General features: G+C 43.4%; 1 protein-coding gene and 1 long non-coding RNA gene across 2 annotated transcripts; one reads left to right on the forward strand and one right to left on the reverse strand.

The window, feature by feature from the left end:
• Positions 1–6: 6 nt before the first annotated feature.
• ankrd33ab (ankyrin repeat domain 33Ab) lies at positions 7–12,455 on the reverse strand. The gene is made up of 5 exons (XM_026168048.1): positions 12,393–12,455; positions 11,335–11,641; positions 11,106–11,235; positions 10,111–10,251; positions 7–2,479 (listed from the first exon to the last, which is right to left on the reverse strand). Exons 2-5 carry the CDS (start codon positions 11,593–11,595, stop codon positions 1,653–1,655), a joined length of 1,359 nt encoding a protein of 452 aa, XP_026023833.1. The 5' UTR covers positions 11,596–11,641; positions 12,393–12,455; the 3' UTR covers positions 7–1,652.
• On the forward strand, positions 11,566–14,506 carry LOC113022554 (uncharacterized). Its single transcript, XR_003272436.1, has 3 exons — positions 11,566–11,610; positions 12,476–14,062; positions 14,164–14,506. It is a non-coding gene; the product is annotated as an uncharacterized LOC113022554 (long non-coding RNA).
• Positions 14,507–15,678: the final 1,172 nt, after the last annotated feature.

Raw genomic sequence — 15,678 nt, forward strand, 5'->3', positions numbered from 1 at the left:
ACAATATTTATAAATTGCTATATTTACAAATTGGTTGATATAAAATTACTAACCACTGTGCTTTTAAGACCCAACAAATCTACTAATAGATCTTCACTGTCCTTTATTTATTCATTTATTTTTATAATTTCAAACAGCTGAAATCCATCTACAGTCATGTGAAAAAGGAAGTTTTCACTGGACTCTATGAAGTCCTGCATAAAGAGCCACCTTTAGCAGCAATGATTTGACCCAGTCTTTTGCAGTCTTTTGCATTAGGACTCACATCTTAACAGCCCACTCTTCTTTCAAGCAATGCCTCATTTTATTGAGGTTTGCAGGCATTCATCTATGGTTCCACCACAATATTTAAGTCAGGTTAAGGTCCGAACTTTGACTGAGTCATTGCAACACGTTGATTCTTTTTCAGACATGCGTTTGCAGATTTGCTGCTGAGTTTGAGATTGTTGTACTGATGCATGACCCAGTTTCAGCCAAGATTTCGCAGATGGCCTCACCACCGTGCTAGACAGTTGGTATGAGGTGTTTGTGCAGATATGCTCTGTTTGGTTTTCGCCAAATGTGCCGCCACCAGACATCTCCTCTTTGGATCTATGTTCCAAAAGTCTTGTGGTCTGTTCAAATGCAACTTTTGCAAAGATAAGCAAACAAGCCTCACTTTTCTAATTGTTCTCTAATTAATTTTAACATTTAACATTCTAGCTGAGGCCTGTAGAGTCTCAGATGTAGCTCTTGGAGTTTTTTTTTTTGCAGCTTATTTTGAGGATTGCACGCTCTGACCTAGGGCTGAATCTCCTGGGACATCCTCTCCTGGGAAGACTGTGGCATTGTGTTTACAGACACCTGAATGCTCCAGATCAGCAAACTGCCAAAACTTCCGCATCTGTATAGAAACTCACACCTGCTGATGATCAGTTAATCAAGTGCATTTGATCGGCTACCCTTCAGTAAGGGTGTACATGATTTTGTACATAACTGTACGGAGTCATGTGCAAACTTCCTTTTTCATGACTGTGTGCACGGTATTCAAAGATTACATAAACATTATTGGCAATATCACAAAGTGGCAATAAACCTAGAGGATTAAACAGATCCTGAGTTTTGATGCTTGTTGTCTAAACACTATACAGTATTTTCAGTTCATGTTTTCATCCATAAACTCTTCTTATGTATAAATATTATACATACTACTTAATAATACAAATTAGCTGTAGCATATATGCTTCTAGGTTTACATCTCATGTTATAAATGGAGGCAGGTCTACTCGTACTGTGGCTGTGATTTATTTGAATAATGAGGTAGACATCATGGATGCTTTAGCACCGGTAAGAATGAGCCAGTAAATATGGATTTTGTGCACTGTGCCATATTCTTCTTTTTTTTAAGAAGTTCTTTAAAGTCTTTTAATCCCTAATAGAATAATAGACTTATTTTTCACATTAACTCCAAATATAGGTACTGCTTTTAGCGTAGATGCTTCAAACCTTCTCTGAAGAGTCTTTACAGTTCTCTTCCTCTGTCACTCCCTTTCAGATTTAAGTTTAGTATTCACTTGAATGCTCTTTGGTTTGAACATTTTAAGCCCTGAGTTGAAAAGACACTCACTTTTCTCACAAAGGATATTTTGTACAGCCCTTTCTTTTTTAAAACCTTATTTTTTGGCCTTCTTGCTGTCCTTTTCTTTCTTCTTTTTCTCCTTTTCTTCCTTTTCTTTTTCAGCCTTCTTCTTGTCCTTTTTTTTCTCATCCTTGATCTCCTTGTACTTCCACTTGGGTGGTTCCAGATAGCCCTTTTCCCTCTTCTTCTTCTTTTCTTTCTTTGGCGTTGCTTCTGTTGGCCTGTCTACATTGATCTTTGGGATGCAGCCAGAGGGGAACACGCTGTTCCGCCTCCCCATACTCCGGGAAATAAAAGTTGTGGCAGCTTTGGTGGAGAGCATACTGCCTCGCCGCTCGGTGTCGGCACAGCATGTCGTAGCAATCGACTCCGCAGAGTGGATTGTGGGGATAATGTGCGACACTGAGCCATTACTGTGGCACACTGAGCTTTCCTCAAGGTCCTTTTTTGTATGTTTGCTGACCAGCTCTTGTACGGCCAGACGCTTCTTGCCAATCTCTGGAGGGCTCGTGGGGCAGAGTGGGTGACATCCAGTTGAAATCAGAGGACTGTAGACACTGGTGGTCATGCGCACCATGTGGTCCAACACCCCGTTGTCCTCGGGGTCACGAGGTAATCTGAATCCAAAGGTGTCTTTGATCTGCTGGGCAATTTTTTCCCTGGGAGTTTTCTGAGATACGGCCTTGGCTACTCTCTCCTTGAGCTCAGGCCACTCAGGGACATAACCCTCACAGAACTGCTCAGCTCTTGGACGCATATTGAGGCGACGGAGACGGTGCAAGGTCTCGTAGCGACCTGTCTTAAAGGCCCAGTCCCGAGCACATCTTCCTCTGGTGGAATCTACTGCATGTATGTCAGCCCCTGAAAAGAAATACCACGAGGAAAAACAAACACAAGAACTGATTAATAATAACTCATTAAAAATAAGTTCATATTAATAACTTGTTAAAGTGCTGTTTTGGGCTGCCCTACAAAAAAATGTTAAACATCAAAGTGTCTGACTTGATAATGTATTAATACTTTTTAGTAAATCTTATCGCATACAGCCTACACACGTCAGACTTGATGCCAAACCTGAGTTGTCGAGGTTCATGAGGCGCATGGTGGCTTGCAATAAACGTGTTGCTGTCTCACAGTTTGTAGATAACTAAGTTACAGCACAGCCCTGAGCCGTTTTGCACAGTTAAAATTATCTACATCTGTGGTTGTCATACTGTGAAATGTGAAAATGACTTGTGTGCCAATGCCTGTTTACTAATGTTTTATTTGACTTACTAACTTAAATTTTCTGATACAGTGATATGCTGTCTAAATGCGGTAGAATAAAGCAGGCAGGGGTTTGTAAAGTTCAGCTGACTTTCCCACAGTCTCTTTCAGAAATCCATCTTTATGGATTTCATTATGAGGGCAGTTTATTGTATGATATTAATGTTGGACTAAGTGTTACTCCTGGCAGAGATTTGAGGAAACGTGCAGTCCAAAAATAAGGAAACGACTAATCTGCGACCAGCCCGCAAGTCTAGTAAGGTAAAGATTACAGAGTCAGTATCTGTTAAGATGTGATAATGTCCTCAGACTGATCCTTTAAACCAGTCTCACGTCACCGACACGTTGACATATGCGCAGAGTTAGCCGGGTTCAAATACGGTCAGATAAACCATGTAGTCAGCCGTTCTCACTAGCAGTGCTCTTAGTCTTTATTTAGAGCAGTGAAAGACAGAGTTAAAGAGCTGATGTTAGAGTTTCAGAAACGATCCAGTGATATCAGTTGGGGCTAGCATTTGTATGTTCAAACTGTAAAAAGTTCTTTTAATGGAACATCAGTATAGTTTGAATTGTAGCAAAAAGAGCTAGCTGAGTAGCTCATATGTGTAAGTGACTAATCTGTTGTTTATATATATATATATATATATATATATATATATATATATATATTAGGGGTGCAACGATACACAAAATTCACGGTTCGGTTCGATACTTTGGTGTCACGGTTCGATATTTTTTCGATACAAAAAAAATGTTCATGCCTTTTTAATTTGTCATTTATTAAAATTATAAATATATATTTTAACTCAAAAGTACAGTTTTTAAATTTAATGTTGCTGAAACAAAAAATAATTAAAAAAATAAATATATCTGATTGAGGAATCACTCATCTTTGGAAAAGAGAGTTTATTACAGAGAAAAGGCTCTTTCCAAAATAAAAGCTATACTATACGCTTCTTCTGGGCTATATTCTCAGCAGCATATTGTAGTGGGTCAGGGCTGTTCGGGGTTCTGTTTGTACAGTTATGTTTTGTTTATGTTGCCATAGTGACGGGTGACGCCCTCTCGCTGCGACGGTGTGTCCTTCCGGGGTCAGAGGGCGCCCTGTGTGTTGTTGTTGTTGCTGTGCGGTTGCCGCGCTGAGCAGTTAGCTAGCGGCTAGCTCACGGGAAGCAAGACCAAACGACACCTCCGTGTCCTCGTTGTCTGAGCTCGCCACATTAGTGTCAGAAGTGGGATGATGGTGGCACCCCATGTTCTGTTCTGACCCGAGTGACTTTTCCCCCGCCGGTCGTGACCGGCCGGTGCGCCAAAAGAAGGCACCTGGACATTTGCAGGACTTTGTGTGGTGTAATGGGGTCGTCGGGGACGACTGACCCCTTAGGCGGGGGCTATGTAGCGGGTCAGGGCTGTTCAGGGTTCTGTTTGTACAGTTATGCTTTGTTTATGTTGCCATAGTGACGGGTGACGCCTTCTCGCTGCGACGGTGTGTCCTTCCGGGGTCAGAGGGCGCTCTGTGTGTTGTTGTTGCTGTGCGGTTGCCGCGCTGAGGAGTTAGCTAGCGGCAGTGTTCTTCTGCAGATGTCAATAAACGGCTGTGCTCCCTGGCTAGCTCACGGGAAGCAAGACCAAACAACACCTCCGTCTCCTCGTTGTCTGAGCTCGCCACATTGGTGTCAGAAGTGGGATGATGGTGGCACCTGAGTGACTTTTCCCCCGCCTGTCGTGACCGGCGGTGCGCCAAAAGAAGGCACCTGGATATTTGCAAAGTGAAAGCAAAAAACAAGCGCAAATTCAAACGCGATTTCAATATGTCACATATTGACAGTGGCTCACCGATGCCAATGACATAATTACCCAGCTACATTTCCGAAAGAATGCAAAAGCATTGACATATATTTTTCCTTCCTACAATAGCCCGACGGGCAGGGCAGAGATAGATTTTGGTAGCCCGACTGGAAAAATCGCTAGCCCGATTTTGCAAGCCCTGTGTTACAGGCATGGCCCTTTAAGGATGAAGCCTAATGGGAAATGTATTCGGGATGTGTGTAGCGGGACTGCCTGGTGTGTGTGTGTGTGTGTGTGTGTGTGTGTGTGTGTGTGTGTGTGTGTGTGTGTGTGTGTGTGTGTGTGTGAAGAGAGAGAGCGGAGAAGGGGAAAAAGTAACGGTTAGCTACAGAAGAGACGGAAAGAAAATAAATAAAAGGAATATAATAACTCCCTCGACAGCCAGAGTTGTGTCGGCGATGCTCGCTGTGAGTAAACTGTTTCAGCCCACTGTACGCGGTGTTCGTGCCTTAGAGAAGAAATAAAGTTCGGTGAAGCAGTTTCCTACGCCTCCTTCGATCTTTTTGCTAGCGGAGTTGACCTGTATAGTAAGCTGTTGCCGGCTACGAGTCAGTTACGGAACCTTCAAGTAACTGCCAGAGGTTTCCTTACTACGGTTCGGGGCCGCGGATCTGGCGCGGTAACACCTGTATCTGATTGAGGAGTCACTCATCTTTGGAAAAGAGAGTTTATTACAGAGAAAAGGCTCTTTCCAAAATAAAAGCTATACTATACGCTTCTTCTGGGCTATATTCTCAGCAGCATATTGTAGTGGGTCAGGGCTGTTCGGGGTTCTGTTTGTACAGTTATGTTTTGTTTATGTTGCCATAGTGACGGGTGACGCCCTCTTGCTGCGACGGTGTGTCCTTCCGGGGTCAGAGGGCGCCCTGTGTGTTGTTGTTGTTGTTGCTGCTGTGCGGTTGCCGCGCTGAGCAGTTAGCTAGCGGCAGTGTTCTTCTGCAGATGTCAATAAACGGCTGTGCTCCCTGGCTAGCTCACGGGAAGCAAGACCAAACAACACCTCCGTCTCCTCGTTGTCTGAGCTCGCCACATTGGTGTCAGAAGTGGGATGATGGTGGCACCCCATGTTCTGACCTGAGTGACTTTTCCCCCGCCTGTCGTGACCGGCGGTGTGCCAAAAGAAGGCACCTGGATATTTGCAAAGTGAAAGCAAAAAACAAGCGCAAATTCAAACGCGATTTCAATATGTCACATATTGACAGTGGCTCACCGATGCCAATGACATAATTACCCAGCTACATTTCCGAAAGAATGCAAAAGCATTGACATATATTTTTCCTTCCTACAATAGCCCGACGGGCAGGGCAGAGATAGATTTTGGTAGCCCGACTGGAAAAATCGCTAGCCCGATTTTGCAAGCCCTGTGTTACAGGCATGGCCCTTTAAGGATGAAGCCTGATGGGAAATGTATTCGGGATGTGTGTAGCGGGACTGCCTGGTGTGTGTGTGTGTGTGAAGAGAGAGAGCGGAGAAGGGGAAAAAGTAACGGTTAGCTACAGAAGAGACGGAAAGAAAATAAATAAAAGGAATATAATAACTCCCTCGACAGCCAGAGTTGTGTCGGCGATGCTCGCTGTGAGTAAACTGTTTCAGCCCACTGTACGCGGTGTTCGTGCCTTAGAGAAGAAATAAAGTTCGGTGAAGCAGTTTCCTACGCCTCCTTCGATCTTTTTGCTAGCGGAGTTGACCTGTATAGTAAGCTGTTGCCGGCTACGAGTCAGTTACGGAACCTTCAAGTAACTGCCAGAGGTTTCCTTACTACGGTTCGGGGCCGCGGATCTGGCGCGGTAACACCTGTATCTGATTGAGGAGTCACTCATCTTTGGAAAAGAGAGTTTATTACAGAGAAAAGGCTCTTTCCAAAATAAAAGCTATACTATACGCTTCTTCTGGGCTATATTCTCAGCAGCATATTGTAGCGGGTCAGGGCTGTTCGGGGTTCTGTTTGTACAGTTATGTTTTGTTTATGTTGCCATAGTGACGGGTGACGCCCTCTCGCTGCGACGGTGTGTCCTTCCGGGGTCAGAGGGCGCTCTGTGTGTTGTTGTTGTTGCTGTGCGGTTGCCGCGCTGAGCAGTTAGCTAGCGGCAGTGTTCTTCTGCAGATGTCAATAAACGGCTGTGCTCCCTGGCTAGCTCACGGGAAGCAAGACCAAACAACACCTCCGTCTCCTCGTTGTCTGAGCTAGCCACATTAGTGTCAGAAGTGGGATGATGGTGGCACCCCATGTTCTGTTCTGACCCGAGTGACTTTTCCCCCGCCGGTCGTGACCGGCCGGTGCGCCAAAAGAAGGCACCTGGACATTTGCAGGACTTTGTGTGGGGCAATGGGGTCGTCGGGGACGACTGACCCCTTAGGCGGGGGCTATGTAGCGGGTCAGGGCTGTTCAGGGTTCTGTTTGTACAGTTATGTTTTGTTTATGTTGCCATAGTGACGGGTGACGCCTTCTCGCTGCGACGGTGTGTCCTTCCGGGGTCAGAGGGCGCTCTGTGTGTTGTTGTTGCTGTGCGGTTGCCGCGCTGAGGAGTTAGCTAGCGGCAGTGTTCTTCTGCAGATGTCAATAAACGGCTGTGCTCCCTGGCTAGCTCACGGTAAGCAAGACCAAACGACACCTCCCTCTCCTCCTTGTCTGAGCTCGCCACAATATTAAACATATCAGGTCCCCATAAGGAGAATCATGTGCTAACGGCTGTCTAAATGACTCGGGTAAAGTTTGTAACATGCATGCTTGTTGTTTTTGTCTGCTTCCACTTGTCTTTGAACTAGGATGATGTCGGCGTAAATGTGCAGTCATATTCGTTGTGTTCCCACTAGTGCTCCGTTATCGAGCTACCCCTGCGTGGGGCTAGACGGCTAACACTTTAACGAGCTAACTGCTCGCTAACACACTAGTTCCCACCCATGTAATTGAGCATTGCGTGGCACATCCAACATACTGTTTTACTTTAGTCCATGACGCGCTTACCTTCAGGGTCATACGTCACATGAAAACCAAAATAATTCCAAATGCCACATCTGAATGAGGGTGGGGAAGGTTCAATTTGCCATGTTGCAAGGAGAGCTTAACTTCTGTCTCGCTAGCTTGCCCTGCGCTCGTCCTTCTGATGATGCTGTCTGTGTTGAGCGCTCAGTGGATCTGCGCTCGACAGTGCAGCCTAGGCTGAGTAGTCGAACGCAGATTTACTGAGCGCTCAACACAGACAGCATCGTCAGAAGGAAAGTTGATAAAATAAATTACAAATTTTGTATTGTTCGATACATATGCGTACCGAACCGAAAGCACTGTATCGAACGGTTCAATATCGATACGAGTATCGTTGCACCCCTAATATATATATATATATATATATATATATATATATATATATATATATATATATATATATATAAAAAACACCCAGCACGCCCCTGCGGGCGGTTTATCCTTCAAGCTCGGGTCCTCTACCAGAGGCCTGGGAGCTTGAGGGTCCTGCGCAGTATCTTAGCTGTTCCCAGGACTGCGCTCTTCTGGACAGAGATCTCCGATGTTGTTCCTGGGATCTGCTGGAGCCACTCGCCTAGCTTGGGAGTCACCGCACCTAGTGCTCCGATTACCACGGGGACCACCGTTACCTTCACCCTCCACATCCTCTCGAGCTCTTCTCTGAGCCCTTGGTATTTCTCCAGCTTCTCGTGTTCCTTCTTCCTGATATTGCTGTCATTCGGAACCGCTACATCAATCACTACGGCCATCTTCTTCTGTTTGTCTACCACCACTATGTCCGGTTGGTTAGCCACCACCATTTTGTCCGTCTGTATCTGGAAGTCCCACAGGATCTTAGCTCGGTCATTCTCCACCACCCTTGGGGGCATCTCCCATTTTGACCTCGGGACTTCCAGGTTATACTCGGCACAGATGTTCCTGTACACTATGCCGGCCACTTGGTTATGGCGTTCCATGTATGCCTTGCCTGCTAGCATCTTGCACCCTGCTGTTATGTGCTGGATTGTCTCTGGGGCATCTTTACACAGCCTGCACCTGGGGTCTTGCCTGGTGTGATAGACCCCAGCCTCTATGGATCTTGTGCTCAGAGCTTGTTCTTGTGCTGCCATGATTAGTGCCTCTGTGCTGTCTTTCAGTCCAGCTTTGTCCAGCCACTGGTAGGATTTCTGGATATCAGCCACCTCCTCTATCTGCCGGTGGTACATACCGTGCAGGGGCCTGTCCTTCCATGATGGTTCCTCGTCTCCCTCCTCTTTCTTGGGTTTCTGCTGCCTGAGGTATTCACTGAGCACTCGGTCAGTTGGGGCCATCTTCCTAATGTATTCTTGGATGTTCGTTGTCCCATATATATATATATATATATATATATATATATGGTTCCATCCACCATGGAGGAGGGAGACGAGGAACCATCATGGAAGGACAGGCCCCTGCACGGTATGTACCACCGGCAGATAGAGGAGGTGGCTGATATCCAGAAATCCTACCAGTGGCTGGACAAAGCTGGACTGAAAGACAGCACAGAGGCACTAATCATGGCAGCACAAGAACAAGCTCTGAGCACAAGATCCATAGAGGCTGGGGTCTATCACTCCAGGCAAGACCCCAGGTGCAGGCTGTGTAAAGATGCCCCAGAGACAATCAGCAGGGTGCAAGATGCTAGCAGGCAAGGCATACATGGAACGCCATAACCAAGTGGCCGGCATAGTGTACAGGAACATCTGTGCCGAGTATAACCTGGAAGTCCCGAGGTCAAAATGGGAGATGCCCCCAAGGGTGGTGGAGAATGACCGAGCTAAGATCCTGTGGGACTTCCAGATACAGACGGACAAAATGGTGGTGGCTAACCAACCGGACATAGTGGTGGTAGACAAACAGAAGAAGACGGCCGTAGTGATCGATGTAGCGGTTCCGAATGACAGCAATATCAGGAAGAAGGAACACGAGAAGCTGGAGAAATACCAAGGGCTCAGAGAAGAGCTCGAGAGGATGTGGAGGGTGAAGGTAACGGTGGTCCCCGTGGTAATCGGAGCACTAGGTGCGGTGACTCCCAAGCTAGGCGAGTGGCTCCAGCAGATCCCGGGAATAACATCGGAGATCTCTGTCCAGAAGAGCGCAGTCCTGGGAACAGCTAAGATACTGCGCAGGACCCTCAAGCTCCCAGGCCTCTGGTAGAGGACCCGAGCTTGAAGGATTAACCGCCCGCAGGGGCGTGCTACATATTTCTATAAGAGTCTAGTCTCAATTAATGATGGATATTTATTCATATTTGCTATTTCCCAAAGCATTAAGAAACAGAGAATATACCATACCTTTGTTTTTATACCGGTAGCTGAAATGTATAGGTAATGATCCAGTGAAATAAAGTGTGCTTTTGCACTCTACTCTTACATACCAGCCATAACAAGGGCTGCCACAACGTCAGTGCGGCCAGTCATTGCAGCTTTGATGAGAGCTGTGAAACCTCTACAATCCCTTATTTCTGTGTCTATTCCAGGATAATAGTTCAGGAGATACGTCACTGTCATGATGTGACCTGTAAAAACACAGAATTTATACAACAGTGCATCAGAAAACACGAGTTGAGTGCATATTTGCAACTGGTTAAATCTCCGATTAAATCAAGCTCAAGCTATTTGCAATCCCAATCCCAAAGAAGTTCTCAGGAATCTGTGTAAAATATAAAAACAAAATGGAATAATTACAAACCTAATAAACCCAGATTTTGTTCACAATAGAACACATAAACCATATCAAAGGTTCAAACAAAAACATACATACAAAAATATTAGCTCACTTTGAGATTACTGGCACCAATAACTCTCAGTTGGGGCAGTTTGCCACTGTCTAGCATCCCCGCTTCTTTTAACAACGGTCCATAAACATCTGGAAACGGGGGAGACCACCTGCTGGACTTTTGGGAGAAGACTGTTTTCCTGTTCTTGTCTGATACAGGATTCTAGCTGCTCAACAGTCCTGGGTCTCCTTTGACATATTTTTAATTTCATGTTGTTCCAGATGTTTTCAGCTGATGAAAGATTTAGAAGTTGGATGGTCAGTTGGAAGGACACAGCTGTTGTCCATGTTTTCCAAAAAGAATGTCAAATGTTTTGATACGTCTGACCAAAGTACCATTTTCTACTTTGTCTCAGTTCATTTTGAATGAGCTTTAGTCCATTTACATGGCTTCTTTTTTGCTTGATAAAGCTTTAACCAGCATTTAAGGAATGCATTTAGTTATCTCTTTCCTGAACTGTTTGTCCATGCAGTCAGAGTGAGTGGGGAACCCATCCCCATCTTTACTGAAACAGATTTTATAGCAAACATGTCACTTGCATCAAATTAACTTTTTCGTGAGCACCCCAGTTGTAATAAGTTGGTAAAACATACCTGCTTGGGATGCAATCATCAGTGCTGTGTTGCCTTCATTGTCCTGGTGATTTATGTCAACATATGGACAGGTATGAAGTCCATGTACGATCTCTAGGAAACCTTTACAGCACGCCACCATTAAACCATTCTGTTGGTTTGAAGTTAACAGTTAAGATCAGCGATGTTGCAATATGTTGCTCACTGCTAGTCATAGAGATCATGAGTTCATTATGGATGAGACTCTCACCCAGCCATTGATGTCCAGCTCCATCGCCTCTTCTTTTGTGACCCCCCTCTCAAGCACTGTCTGCAGAGAGACCGGTTCATTACGGGCGCACGCTTGATACAGTGTTGATGCTGCACTCCCATTTCTTCTCTCTGGCGTGTAGTCTGGAAGCACCGAGTCATCCGAAAGAATGCTATCTGAGTCTGACTCTCTCCCGGATGGAGACACTTCGCTATCGTCAGGGCCTGATCCCAGGTGGGGGTCCTCCGCTGCAGTGGCCATCTTCCAGCAGAACAGGTGAAATGGGCCCAAATGCCTTTGTCTACATCTAAAACAATATCAAAAAAAGAAACTGGTCAGGCAGAAACCTCCTGTCAGATGTATGTTTTTTTGGCTTCCTGGAAAGCAAGCTATTGTTTTACAATCTGTCCACTTATTCTAAGCATAAAGCTGTTGTTTCATCACAACATGCTATATATCAGGCTTCAGGAAGATCAAAGGTTCACTTGGTGACAGATGAAGTGTGACATGAGTCCGAGCTCAGCGCTGCCTCACTGTTAACTGGATAAGAATCTAAATGCCCTGCTGAACACACAACACGGCTAAATGAGGAACAACCCACCTCAGAGTAATCTTGGTCACATGTGAACCTGCTTGCTTCAATCTGAAGCCAACATAGGTATTGAAAGTAATCACTTCTGCTTTTTGACTTGTATAATTTTTACTCCGCACAGCAAAAAGTTAAGTTTACATATTTTTACGCTGAAATCAAAACTGCAAATATATGATTTAAAGATCTATCTAAAAAGAACATCACTGACAGGTGTTTTGATGGTACAGCCATGACCTGTTATGGCTGAACTGTACATTTTTTTATTCGCTCAGTATAGACTTCTCAAGTATTTTATATCAGTACATAACTGTGAAGCCACAGTTCATAAAACAGAAGTAAAGAAATAAAAATTCAGAGGCGCATCTGCTGCATTGACTGTCATTCATCATTATGTAATAAATAATAATACCATGACTGTCAAACTATGAGACACTCATAGACATGAACAGGAAATACATACACTTACCATAAGTAGCATGAACCTGTCAGCATTTGTCTGTGACTCGTGCTAAATGACTTCTGATTTCAGCCCTCCTGCTTTGTTTGCAGAGGAGCCGTTTCCTCCCAGGCCTGTGAACAGAGATACTTTACCCATTTCCATCCCACATGTTGTCATCATGACATAAAACTAAGAGGAGGAGTCTTCGTTGAGTCTTCACTGAGGCACTGTGTGCTCATCTCCTATGCTTAGCTCATCCCACTTGTAACAGCTTTATAGAGGGGATTACCTGTTGCTCTCTTCATCTTTTAATAGCAGTTAAAAGCTAAGTATGTCTTAGCTGGATGAACTAAGTTTTCTCCTTCTACAAATTATTCAAGTTCCACTGCTAGCATTGATGCAAACCTCAAAAAGCACCTCAGCTCCACATCTGGATTTTTACTTTTCATAAATAATACCCTTGTTTAATAAAATAGCTTTTACGACTTTTACTGCCGATTTATGAATATGCAGATTGACGCTCCGACTCCTCTGTTGCAGTGGACTGCTCTTAAACAGTTTAAAAAGGCCTTATGCTAAGCTACAAAGTAGCAGGTTTAGACTAATATTCAGCCATACCATTCTGAATTTTGAGGACTATTTATCTATGCAGTTGTTATTATTATTATTGAAGTATTTATTTAAACACAAAGTCTCACTGAGATTGAAATCTCTTTTTCACAAGAGACCTGTGTACAAAAAAAAACTGAGACAGACATCGACATATTAAAATCACACATTTCACATGGTAAATGGACTGGTTCTTCTACTCAACTTGAGTAGAAGAACACTTTATACAGCATGACTCATTCACCCATTTTCTATGCCTAAGTGCTTTCTGTCTCACATTCACACACATTGACACTTGAATGATTGCATTGGAAGCAACTCAGGGTTCGGTATGTTTCCCAAACATATTTGGTATGCAGTCTGGAGCAGCGAGGGATTGAACCACCAACCTTCCCATTAGTAGATGAGCTGCTTTACCCCTGATCGGTCATAAGAATGAAGATAAACATGTGCACGAGTAGCTGTGGACAAACAAATATAATCCTTCATAATGTTTCTGTGAAATAAAAGATTATAGCTTTCTTCTCCTTCATATTTCAAATTATGAAGGAGAAAAAAAAGAGCAATCTCTACAGGGTCACCTAGAGGTCGATGTAGCTTACAGGAATACACTCCTCTTTTTGACCACCTTATAAAAATCTGGAAATAAGTAGCTACTACCATATAAAAGTTTTTTCAGTCTTCAAAATTATTTTTATTGGTGGACATCTTTAATTCATTTACGAGTATAAAATGTTAACAGTAAGCTGCTTTAATCCAAGGAATCTAATTAATTTGTTAAGACTAACTAGCAGAAAGTCAAATCCCATTAGACATGACCAGTGTGTTCGGAATAGATGGGACAGACTCCAAAACAAAGAAATTCCCAAACAGCTGCAGTTCAGGGATGGTATTTCTCAAATTTACCTTTTTGGTTGGTCACAGCAGAGTGAAAGTGATGACATCCTACATCTGTGATAGAAGTGAATGGGATATACAAACTTCATTGGCATGATTTAAATCTGTGGATTGTTTACATTCCAGGAATTACCTCAGAGCACAAACTGGAATAAAAGTGTTAAATCAAATCTGGTTTAAAAGAAAAGGCAGTAAGTCTGTGTTTCTTTATCATAATAATAATTATAATAATAAGACAGTTGAGGTTTTTAATAAACTATTCTGAGTATATTTTTTTGTTCTGGGAATGCAGTAACAGTCTGAAATTAGCCCAAGGAATCTGCTGGACATGGCAGGACCTGTCTGGATGGCTTGACCCTCTCTAATCCAGAGCGGCCTAAGGAGAAATCCCACTGAAATTGACCAGCTGTCCTCATCTTCCCGCAGGAGACCCGCTGCAAAGTTTAAGCTGTCTGCTTTTGTCTTTTTGTCAGGCAGGATGAGTTGGATGTTTCTCTGAAGCCTAAGCTTAACTTGTTTTCTACCTTTGATTAAAGTCCAAAACTTGGCGCACGGATGATTTAATGAGGGGAAAGAGTACAGCACCAAGTGAAGAAAGATGATGCAATGATAGAAGAAGCTCAAGAGGAAGAAAAATGAAGACTTTGGAAAAAGGGAGGAATGAAGAACTTCTGGAATACAAGCTTGATAAAGTGAGTACCCGTGTGACATAAAAGGAAATGGTCTCATATAAAATCTTATGTATATATCAGCATATTTTTGAACAAATGTTTAATTAGGTATTAATTTATGTCAAATATTATCCAGTATAATGGATGTTGAATTACATAACACAAGAAGACATCTCAATACAGGAAAATAAGTAATTTTTCAAAAACTGTGCAACTATTATTTGATTCAAATTATATATTTTTTGTTTTCAAATCTTGTTCTCTTTGCCATGTAGTCTTTAGATTTCTAATGCAAAGAATCACATAAATGTAATTTCTTCCAAAATCCATTAAAAGTGATTCCATTCTTGCTAATATGAGTGCAAACAAATTAACATTATTATTAAAATTATTATTACTATTTTGCCCTAAAATAGGGCTCATTTCAGTTTAATTTAATTCGTCATCTGTTATGGAAAACCAAATCCTGAGCCTTAGTCATTTAGCCAGCATGCAGACACGCGCTTCTTGCTGTTTTTATGGCCACACGTTCGAATTTGTCATAAATGCAAAGACAACAACATGCAGAGCAGTGTGGTTTCCTTAAAAAAATCTATTCAAATGAAATAAGCTGCATGTGATCTTTCTCACATGTCATGCAGTAAGACTTGTTGGGGTGGTGATCAGCAAATCTAGCTGCATTCTGCATTTTTGTTTTGTAGGCTAGAAGCTGACTATTAAGATTCAATTACCCTGGCTTAACTTGAGTGAACATCATTGACCCCAGGCTGTGATACCATCCACTCTCCTGATCGTTTTTGTTCTCTAAGAGAAATTCCACAGATAAGATAAGAACCCACTTAAGCTGAAGCAAAAATAAGAGAGACAGGGGGTGGAGGAGAGGTGAAACAGAGTGTTAGCCTGGTATAATTAGCTCTGTCTGGTAGGATCTACCTACCCCCCTAATCTATCACATATATATGTATCAAAATACAAATCCAATTCCCTTCACTGATCACTCGCTTGTCTTTTCCATGTATAAGATTTCAGACACCAGCAGGGAGAAAATGTTGTTGCATGGTCATAGCCGGGACATATGGACTCGGGAGAAGTGGGCCAGGAAGTCACCTGTGACCGCAGGTTAAGGTACCGCAGTG

The sequence above is a fragment of the Astatotilapia calliptera genome, chromosome 5 (genome assembly GCF_900246225.1).
Source record: "Astatotilapia calliptera chromosome 5, fAstCal1.2, whole genome shotgun sequence".
Classification (NCBI taxonomy): Eukaryota; Metazoa; Chordata; class Actinopteri; order Cichliformes; family Cichlidae; genus Astatotilapia; species Astatotilapia calliptera.